The 11,309-nt window shown below is 38.8% G+C and overlaps 1 protein-coding gene across 1 annotated transcript; it reads right to left on the bottom strand.

Annotated features, from left to right (window-relative positions):
* Positions 1-1,656: 1,656 nt before the first annotated feature.
* Positions 1,657-9,428, bottom strand: LOC131307827 (decapping 5-like protein). The gene is made up of 7 exons (XM_058334525.1): positions 9,088-9,428; positions 8,007-8,107; positions 6,766-6,837; positions 5,783-6,649; positions 2,504-2,680; positions 2,236-2,346; positions 1,657-2,147 (listed from the first exon to the last, which is right to left on the bottom strand). Exons 1-7 carry the CDS (start codon positions 9,290-9,292, stop codon positions 1,998-2,000), a joined length of 1,683 nt encoding a protein of 560 aa, XP_058190508.1. The 5' UTR covers positions 9,293-9,428; the 3' UTR covers positions 1,657-1,997.
* Between the last annotated feature and the right edge of the window lie 1,881 nt (positions 9,429-11,309).

The raw sequence follows: 11,309 nt of genomic DNA, 5'->3' as shown, positions 1-11,309 counted from the left end.
TTGGGGTCAAAGGAAACCAAAAAAAAAACACAATTATCATAGGCATAGAGGATGCTAATAAAAACTAGCGTCGTTATACTGTTTTAGAATCAATTTTCCATAATATTTGTTGCATTGACGAATATAGTATTTATTTCTCTGGAAAACGAGCATATTTTTAAGGAAAAACACCGAAAAAAGGGTGTTTTACTTTTCAAAGTTGTATTTTCTAAAAAATAAAAATGCAACATAATTACAATAAGTGTTTATTATGATTTCAAGGACTATTTTCTAATAATCGTGATAAAACCCGGAAACAGTTAAAAAATCAGGGTTTATTTTCTCTCTCTTCTTTTGTACAATATATATTTGATTTAAAGAAAGAGTGAGTGAGAGAGAGGAGGGGTTTCCCACTTGGACTTCTGGTTCCTTCCTGATGTAAATGTACACAGAATTTCATGTAAACAAGCAAACAAGAAAATGATGGTTCTTTCGCATATATTCTCTCCCCAAGATAGTGTAATTGATAAGGATAGAACCTGTGGTTCATCTGTTCCTTCTCAGAGTTGGTGTTCTCTTGTACAGTGAAACATGTATGTGACTCAGCAAAGCATGGGGTTCATTGAAAGGGATATGGCTTGTCCTGGCCTATAGAGTTGCAGTAAAAGTGATTGAAACCGTCGGTTAGCATTTTCAGTGGTCCAGATTTATTTTGAATCTTTTACCTGTAATAATATACTTTTATCGATAAAAGACTCAACAGATTTAGACCACTAATTGTCAATATAAACGGTTCAAATTGGACTGCACAATTGTCTCTACAGTCAACTGCAGAGAAGCAGCTACATCCCATTGAAAGTGTCTTCTCTCGCCCTCTGTGAAGTTTCTATCCATATGGTCAAAAGTAACAGAGAAATGAGCACAAAGGGGACGGGAAAAGAGGTCCCCATTTCCTAACTTTGGAGTCAAGAAACAGCAGCCAGCAACCAAATTACTGTCAAAGTTACTTGTCACATTTGAAACTGGTATATGAGTCTAAGCAACATTTTATACCATTTATAATTAATTTCGATCAAATGCTAGTACTATGACATAAGGCGATGCAGGAACTCGTGTTCGAACCTTAACCTTTAAGCATGCCTAGTGCCTACCCCATTCAATTACCAAGATTTTAACCACATGGATGCAATGAACGAAAGTTTTAGCCAAACGTGATGGACTACATGGAAGACATGTCTACCAACTCAAATAAGTACTTGTTTTTTAAATTAAAGATAATATATTATAAGAGAATAATGTCTCGCAAAGCAAGAAACAAATATTTAAAAGATAAGAACATCAGCAGAAATGGGCCTTAGTTGTTGAAAGTAAACATACGCATACCTACATAAATATATGCGATGTGATTTTAACACTCCACTTTTAGTTTTATTTTCACATAATCAAGGCACAAAATGGAGTGCCAGTGACTAAAACTGAAGTGCCAAAATCAATTTCATATATATATATATATATATATATAGACACACACACACACACTCTCTCTCTCTCTCTCTCTCTCTACACGCACATATATAATAGAGAGAGAGAGAGAGAGAGAGAGAGAGAGAGAGAGAATGAAATTCCAAAGAGCAAAGTAAAACAGTGTTCAAAAAAAAAAAAAAAAGTAAGACAGTGTTCAGCAATGAAAGCATATTCCCAGCAATATTACGCAAAATGCCATTCATGCCTTTTAAAAGTTGCTATCGGCACCAATTATGGTTTACTTACACAACTTTTCACGTAATAGAAAACAGAAAGAGGTGGGGGAAGAGTTTAAACTGATCCAAATGCAACTACACAAGGATAGAGGACCGGCTCACTGGCCAAAAAAACATGAGCCAGCCGCAATTCAGGAATCTGCAAAAATTCCACCATAATGATCCTAAATCCATTCCTTAAAAAACTAGGTTATTGAAGAGACAAACAAGGTCAATAGCGTAACTGATGGTGTACCGTAGGAACATACAAAAGTAACGTCATATGCGCCAAATTCCACCACGGCCCCTTCCACCATAATTATATCTCCTTTCCCAGTTATTATAAGAAGCATGATAATTCTCACCCCGTCCACCAGCTCCATAGCCTCCGTATCCCAGATGAGGTCTCTGGTGGACATTGCCAAAAGTCTGCAGGGGGAAAAGCAAATCAGTTCTCAACCAAAAACTACACCTTGTGCGACATACAGAAGTAAATCCGTAAAAGCAATCGACTAACCTCAGTATCATGCTTCATTCGACCTGAGAACCTATTCTGATCGTTCCTTGGTCCACGGGCAAGTGAATTACAAGATATCGTATCAAAGAAATCGTCCTTTTTATATGCAGGCTGCACAGAGAAGAAACAAAGGATTGCCTTCAACACTGGTGTAATATATGCTAGTAGCACATGTTTTCAAATAACAGATAATTCCAAGCTGTAATCTGTGTTTGAGAAATAAAAACAAATACAGAGTATCCGATCAACAGAAGTTTCCGAGACCTACATTCGGATCGAGATTGGGTGCTGAGCCATAACGCCCTTCATGCCCCAAGTTTTGGTTGACTGCATTGTCCTCCATTCCCTCTGCTTTATCCCTTGGCCTACCACCTCCAAGATAACCCCATACTTCATCCTTTTTGAACTTCTCATTCATGGCTTCGAAATCAAATTCTTCAGTGAACTGCAGAATCCAATGTTTTTGAGGCAGAAAACATTACGAAAATTGAAAACAAGTAAACCCATAAAGTATTATAAATCATTCAGAGGGCTACCAGCGGATCAAAAAAAAGAAAAGAGGGCTACCAGAAAAAACTCAAAACAACGGGAAAAGATATCCTATAAACTTCTTCATTTAATGCGTTAAGAAAAAGATAAGCAAACAGAAGTCAGCATTTCAACAAGTAGATCAAACCATACGGCAAGTATTGATTCAGACCCAGCAAATTGGTGACACAATTCATGAAAAAGAACTGTAGACGCACCTGCATGCAAATCTGATTTCCAATAGCATTGCTATACGAGAGCAAGAAACATTGTGCATATAATACAACTAGAGAAGGGGGAATGAGGCTACCTGCTCCCGGGGCTACTAAAAACTAACAATTGCACCTAAACCCACACACACTGTGACTCTGTGAGGAACAAAGCAAAAGAAACCAAAAGGCATAAATGGTAAAAGACACCACTCATTTGGAATTATTGCTTCTGAAAATTCAAATATAGTCTCAATTTTCAGAATCATCCAGATAAGAATGTTCTATAATTTAAGTGTAGATTCTGCATACTTTCTTGCTAGCAAACAATAACCACACCCACTTTTGAGGGTTTCTACATTGCATGGTTCTCTTGAGCTTTCCAAACAAAGTGGAAGCTGCTTTGTGCAGCCTGCATTGTCCCAATTTTCAAAACACAACATCAGCTCCATTTTTATCTCTTGAGGTGAAGCAGAGAATGAGAAACCACCTCTTAAACAGATATGGAAAATATCACTTGTCTTTCAGAATCAATCTAACATATCGATATCAACCTTTCGCACTGCATCTGGAAACAAATAACTTACTTCTACAGTGTAAGACCAACTGGTTTGGTGCAATGAGATGGCTGGTTTCCAATATGTTAGCCCCAGAGATTATGCAGATGCGTGCATTTTCAGAAAGTTTAGAGAGACGAAATCGTAGAGAGGTGGTTGACCTCTCACGAGGCAAGGCGTAGAACTCAAGGCATTAAGGCGCAAGCCTTTGGAGTTTTCATTTTCTATTTTAAAAAATAATTAAAAATACCATAAGAAGTTGGGATATTGTTTATGCCATAGAAGGCGCCTTACTAAAAATAAGGAAATAGTAAACAGAATTATATAAAAAGAAAAAAGATTGAGGCATAAAAACATAGTGCATTAATAGATCCAACCATTAAAAGCACTCTAAGTTATTTTGCAAATACGAAGAAACCTTTGTCTTCGCCATAACAACTTATAATGAACCAACTCTTTTGATGTGTTTGCCTCCATCATCTGGGCAAAAAAGGCATGAAAAGAGTACGCCTCCGTAGACCTGACAGATGGGCGAACGCCTTTGTGGTTCTCAACTCAAAAATCAACGCCCAGGATAGTTTTTATTGCGCCTCGCCTCAAGGCAAGCCCCATGATTGCCTTTGAAAACATTGAATTTTTTAGTCACATTGGAAAGGAAAAAGAAAATTTTGCAATTTAACAAGAACAACATGTCCAAGTTGAAAAGCAAACTGCCGTGAGCATTTACGCCATAGCCCCCACAAAAAAAAAAAAAAAAAGCGTCCAAGATCCACCCACACAAAAAGAAATAGCCCCACCTTATCCTTGCCAATCGACTCTTAGCTGCGGAGATTTTTGCCCCTGATGTTGGGCCATATATTGCGGGATATTCTTATCGCACCTTAATGCATCGATTGCCAAATACGGCATAAAAACCAATTTTAAACCCCCAATTTTTATCAAGACGTGACTCACTTCTGAGGCAAGGACAAGGCGAGGCATGCGCAAAATGCTTAAAAATGACATGGATCCACCTATATTTGACTTTTGAAATTAAGTAAAGAGGTCGCCCATACAGGGTAATGAGGTGGGGTCAAAAGAAATCTTGTCCAAGTCCAAGAAGCTGTGTGGGACCACTGATCGGGGCCCCACCACCAATCACCACACCAACAGACAACTAAAGACAGATAATGACTACAAGTACCATGAACCACCACACGTGCCTGACACCAGAATGTTATTTTCACCTCTTGCTCTGTCCTCTTCTCAAGGACCTATCATACAAACGACCATCTCTCCACTACAATAGATGGGTATCATTGTTCCCAGTTTTCATTTGATTTCTTCGTCACTCTTCTTCCTATCTGAAGCACTTAGGCGGTGTTATAACTTTTAAGCAGGCGTCAATATACTGATATAACATCAGGTGGTCATGCGCTACAACTGATGGTCTCACAATAGAAGACTTGTTAGCTTGATTGATGCTCCTTGTTTGAGTTTCTACTACCGGTGCTACGACTCGTTCACCAGATTGATAGGATGAGACAGGTCGTACGTGGGTCTGCAGCTTTTGAAGAAAAGTTTGATTCGTAAACTTGTAATATGTCCCAACTCTGGTTTGCAGAACTTATCGATGAGTTCTTCAGTACATGCATGGATTTTTGCTGACTGTGGTATTACTGTAGACTGAATCCTGTATTGGCTTTGGCAAAAATAAATTCATGTAGATCCAATTGATTGGACACAAGTATTACTGTAGACTGAGTCCTGTACATGCATTCTTTGCCGCTCGTGACACACGCTTGCATTGGAATGATTTGAATGATCAAAATGTTCTCTGTGTTATACGTTTTGAGTTCATCCCTCATGTGTACAAAACACGGTCTTCCTGTTAGGATTCCTCTTCATGCTTAATCAGGAAAGGAAAAGGTGGGTTGCACTCTAACCCAAACCAAAGAAAGAGAACTGGGTTGACTGATAACAAACAGATTAAATCCAGTACCAAGTTGCAACTCCAATACAACATTCTAGTGCTGCTAGCTATTTTAGGATTCACCTTTGACAGCTTCATCAAACAAAAAATAAGAGGACAAAACGCATGAAAGTTTCTTAACAGAAATTTTAGCATCATCAATGATGGCACATGAAGATTAGTTTTCTGTGATAATAAATATTCAAAAGCGACGCAATCGAAGAATCAACACCAATGAAATTAAAATCCAACAGATCTAACTTAAACCAACCAATCCATAAAAAGAAAGCATTTTGACCAACCTGTTGTGCTGTGTGTGGCAACGGCAATAATGGCGCTTGAACTGCTGAAGTAGCAATTGAGGATGACAAAATTGGGGTCGGATTCATCGCAACCATATCTTTCCGATCAAGGTAGGGATTGTGTCTGGAAGGAAGCAGAGGTGACCTAGGCTGTGCCAACTGATTTGGAGTTAACAAAGCTGGTGTTCCCAACAAAGAGCTTAATCTGGAATCTGCAGCAGAAGAGGCAGAATATGGCAAGGACTGGAAAGACAGGCCTGGTACTGAGTCAGAACCAGCTTTACCAATGCTTGGAGCTTCAATAGCACTCATGTCTTGACGAGTTGATAGAGAGGTCGACACGGCTAATCTATTAGCAGATAAAAAAGCAGGAGAAGGAAGAGATGGCTTAACAGACAAAAAAGAAGGTATACTGGAAGAAGTGGGATGCTGTTCTGGACTATGAGTGGGAGTACTATTCAAATGCACATAATTGGAATTGATATTTGATGGATATGTAAATCCCATGTTAATGGATGCTGAAGCTGCAGAAGGCTGTGAAAGATTCTGCATTGCTACAGGCAATGAGGGAGTAGTAACAGACACAGGCGGTAAAGGATTAGGTTGTTGTGAAGCATAAGGGATAGTGCTTGACGTTCCACTATAGCCAGGCCAATAAGTTGGCATGGCCAAAGATGCCACATTTCCATTTTGAGTTGCTTGCAGAGGAGCGGTCGGAGTTCCAGATTGATATAAAGAAGGCAATATACCAGGATAGGCTGCATTGGTTAAAACCGAAGGTTCCTGGTAAGAACTAACTTGTGTCAAATTTCCACCATCAGCTGACACTGGTTTTGATGAACTTGAAGGGCTTAACCAGCTATGTGACTGCGGAGAAATGAATATAATCAGAGTGCAGTTCTTTGAAACGATTCTTTTAAGTAAGTTCAAAAGAAGAACTGGTTCATCTAAGTCATTTACATTTCGAACAGGGGAATCAATACCTGTATAATAGCAGGATCATTTTGTATCAACTCCTCCTTTTGAGCAGGTGGCGAAGACTTCACTTGCAAATCCTAAGTGAATAAACGACATCAGGAACCCCGAACCAGAACTGGAATTCATCAAGTTTTGCAATTGGAGCCTTGTCAAGATACCTTTCTAACCAAAACTGGAATTCATTTTCTCATATGATGGTATTTACCTATATAGTCCAACATCCATCGTATTCAATTTACATCCCAGAATGTAGTTTGCCATTTTATATGAAGGAAAGAGCCACAATTCATTGTTGGCTGTCAATCTGGTATTGTGGGACAGACTAGCTTCAGTATATTCAATAGGTTGAATATTAAGCACAATATTTGGAAAAAAAATAGACTTGGGTTTTCAAATATTTTCATTGAGGGGAAAAGAGCGTTAGAAATCCATTCCCTCAAGAAAGGCTGAACAGGACAGGCATTGGTTCGAGAATGTAATTGAAGTTACACTAATTTGATCATGTTATAGTAATGCATGTAAATTAAGGAGGTAAACAAGGTGGAAGGCTTGGTTGCCAAAACACACAACTTGCTCCAACATGATGGAAGCTTGGTCTCAGATGAACTATAACTGATGCTCTCCTTTTTTGGCTCCATCATGAGAGAGAGAGAGAGAGAGTAAAACTACTGACAATGGCAGGTGAGTGAGGTTCTAGTACAAGAAAAAACACTTTTTAATTAACAGAAAAAACACTTTTTAATTAACAAAAAAAATTTACTTAAAAAGTAAAGTGGTAACAAATAGACCACACCACAACAACAAAAGTAGCTGCATAAATCCGCCACAACTCAAAGATGAGCAGCGAGCACATTGGCTAGAGACTATTTTATAACATTACCACGTCCTGGCAAACTGAAGGAAGAGATTAGTTATCAGTCAAGGCCTGGAGAGTGACTACGTATATATGGTATGATAGTTCCATCAAGATTAAGAGGAGGGGGTGGGAAGCACATTCCATGATCTAAAAGAGCAGAAAAAAGGGAAAATATAACTCCCTGAAGGAAAACAGATGAGTAATGCAGAGGGAAGAAAATTAAATACGTACATGATTTGTGTATCAGTTTGATAAAATCACACTGCTCGCAATAAATAGCCTAATCATCCAAAAAGATATGACGAGGAATATAGCCCACCTTGCAAGGTATTTTAAACCCAAGAAAACTAAGAACGTAGTGGAACAGTTAACCAGCAGATTTCCAGTTACCTTAATGTCACTTCCTCGAAACATGATGTATTCATAAACTCTATCACTGGGAGGAATTTGGGGGCCATCTTTCTTTCGCCCCTCGGTTCCATAAGACCTCACTGTGAAATCACGCAATGCATGTAAAAAAGACAAACCTTATACTGTGTGATTTAGACTATAATCAATCATCAAGCATTCGTATTGTTACAACTAGTGGTAAATTTATCCACAAACACATTAAGGTACTTATAAATTAAAAAAAGATGTACCTGACACGCAAATTACTCCAGCAAACACCTGGTAGTACACAACCGCGTCTAACTATGCATGCATAAAATGCATTGATACATGCATAGTGCACACATATGCATTTACCATTGGGAATCGCAATTAGCTCCAAACACGGTGGCAAATTCTATCATCATTAACAAAAGAATGGAGCTTTTCTTCCGTTTCATCGGCCCACCCCAGTTCAATCCTTCGTTTTCAGAATAGGTACTTCATATATAGTTTACCTTTTAACAATATTAAATGTAAAATAACCACCCGACTCGAAAAGAACCCTAATCCCTAGTTCTGTGAGTACACACTTCACAAAACTCCTTCCTCGGTAGTACATAACCATGTCTATAAACGCATGGGGAAAAAATCTAGCATCCTACAATAAAAGAGTTGGGCCTCTTCCATTTCGTCAGTTCACCTAAGTTCAATAGTTTGTTTGCAGAACAGGAATTTCATATTTAGCTAATTAACATAAATTATCAATTACAGATAACCACCCGAAAAGAACCCTAACCCCTAATTGTGTGAGTACAGACTCCACAAAACTACTTCCTCGGTTGTACTTAACCTATCCACAAACGCACGTATAAGTAAGTAACAAAAAACAAGAAAACACACATTCGCGATAAAGATGGTAACTTTGCGCCAAAAAAAAAATAATTCACAACTGTGTACCAGGGCAAAAACAATTAAACAGCGACAAGAATATGAAACAACACCCTAGAACAAGAACCCAAAATTGAAATGCGCACAAACAAAAAGTAGTAAAGGTTTATGTGAACGGATAATAATGACTAATATGGGGACGGAGGGGTACCGTTGGTCAAGGCAAGGGTGGAATCTTGGGGGTTAAGGGAGTAAAGGACGCCCTCGTACCGAATCTCGTACCTTGACGTCAAACTTATGAAGCTTCCTATGTACGAATCAATCGAAGAAGAGGATGAAGGTACTGACGACGACGGTGGTGGTGGTGGTGGCGGTGAAAATGATGAAGGAAAGTTCTTGGTGGATTCATTCGACATTGTCGAGCCAGAATCGAGATCCTACGGATTGGACGTTGGAAGGGAAAGTTAGGGCGAATCAGTTAATCCTAAAATTTTAGGGCTCTGTATAATGTTTTCTTCTCGAGAATCAGTTACCAGGAAAGATATATAGGGGGTGGGTTAAATACACCGATCTTACCTCGTGTTTAGATTCATCGCATTAGTACCCTTTTTTATGTTCTGAAAATTAACATCCCCTGGATTAAATTTACAGAGTACAACAAATAATCCCCCGAGGAGGTCAGGAATGTCTGTGTTAGCGCAGGTTTCACGGCAGGAATTAGGGTACTACTCACAATAAATTTTTCTTTCTTACAATCTGGCCCAAGAGATTGTCAAGTTCCAAACTCATGATATCTGCATTTACAAACTCATCCATGTTGTCAAAAATCAAAATGCCCCATTGGCTTTAGCCTATTTCATACTCGTTAGTGCAACTGCCAACTAGTATGCTATCTACTTGTTTACGTCAGCAATTAACGGAGCATTCATTCTGAAACACAAGTGTTAAGGAACATGAAAATAAAACATGAAAGGATTCATGAAATTGGAATGAATACCATCCCTCTTTTGTAATCGTTTTGTCCACATGGTAAAAATGGTAAAGGGGGCGTTCCACCTTACCTTCTGTTTTAAAAAATTCCTTTTGCGGTCATGAACAGTACAAAAAAAGAAGGATAGTTCCACTTTCCCTTAAAAACTTCTTCTTTTTTAAAAAGATTATTATGGTAATGACCATATTGCCCCTTCTTCTTCTTCCACGCAAAGACCAGAGCAGTCTCTCTCTCCCTGTCTCCCTCTCTCTCTCTCCTCAGAAACTTTTCTTTCTTCCTATTTGTTGTGACAGTAACGGAGCCAACCCATATATATATATATATCTCTGTTTTCAGAAATTGCAAATTTTATCCAACCTAGTCCCCATATATCGCTCTGTTCTCTCCGCAATCGTTTTTTCTGTTTTCATCGTCTTCTTCCTCTCAGATCAAACCCACAGAGCAATTGAAGGACGAAGAAGATGCCTCACCCAGCCGAATCCTCTTTTACTCTATTTTCAGTAAAGGAGGGGCTAAGAGGGACTTGCCGCCGGCATTGCCGTCCCGACCGGTTCCCCGGGCCCGCCTCCTGCCCGCCCAGAGGTCGTTGCCGAAGAATTTTGAACTCGACGCTGCTCCGGCGACGTTAGTGAGCCAAAGAATGAGAACCCACCATTACTACAGGTGCTTGCAATGCCAAAGAACTGTTAGAATTCCTTCTGCAATTATAGACCCTAGTGAAATGCTCTGTCCCCGTTGTTTGAACCAGCTCCGCCACGAGATCGACATTTCCCGGCCTCGGCTCACGGTGGCCGCCACCGGGTTAGTACTGTAATAAGTGATCCTAATCCGACCTGTGAAAATGACGTACAGTAGAAGTCCTAAGAGATGAAAATGGGGCAAGGGCAGTATTGTCATTTAACTTGGGTGGCTGTGGGGAACAGGGACAAACATTTTTAAAAAAAAGGAAGGTTCAAAAATCTAGAACAAGCGTTCTATTTGGACCAAAAAAAAGGAACTTTCTCTTTAAGTGGAACGGGGCCAAAGACAATTTGTTCTCCCCTCTTTCTTTCTTTCTTTTTTTTTTGTACTTTTTCAGTATCATTTAATTTTGGTAATTTGCTATTTAGAGCCATAATTTTTGAAATTAATTATTCGTCCCGACCAGAGAAATTAAAAAAAGTATATAGATGTAAATCGAAGTTGAAAAAATTTGGATAGGACGACACCAAAGGCAGAAATACCAGCTATTTCAAACTTTTCATCTTTAGTGATTGTCTTATTTTTTCTTTTGATCATAAATTTTCACTTTTTACACTCCTCTCGTCGAGTTGAATGATTAATGAAAATAAATTTGAGTGAGTGAATCTAAAAAAGAATAAGGAAGATGAGTCAATAATTTTGGAAGAATAATGGGTATTTGACACCTGTGAAAAAGACAAAAATACCTAATAGATTTTGGG

This window comes from Rhododendron vialii, chromosome 11a, assembly GCF_030253575.1.
Source record: "Rhododendron vialii isolate Sample 1 chromosome 11a, ASM3025357v1".
Taxonomy (NCBI): Eukaryota; Viridiplantae; Streptophyta; class Magnoliopsida; order Ericales; family Ericaceae; genus Rhododendron; species Rhododendron vialii.
Note: the sequence above shows the minus strand (reverse complement) of the source record. Positions and strands in the feature narration are given on the sequence as shown.

Coding starts and splice junctions, on each gene's coding strand:
- LOC131307827 (XM_058334525.1), bottom strand. CDS start 9,292: ATGTCGAATGAATCCACCAAGAACTTTCCTTCATCATTTTCACCGCCA. Junction 8,108..9,087: donor CACCCTTGCCTTGACCAACG/GTACCCCTCCGT, acceptor GTGATTTCACAG/TGAGGTCTTATGGAACCGAG. Junction 2,148..2,235: donor GAATGAAGCATGATACTGAG/GTTAGTCGATTG, acceptor TTCCCCCTGCAG/ACTTTTGGCAATGTCCACCA.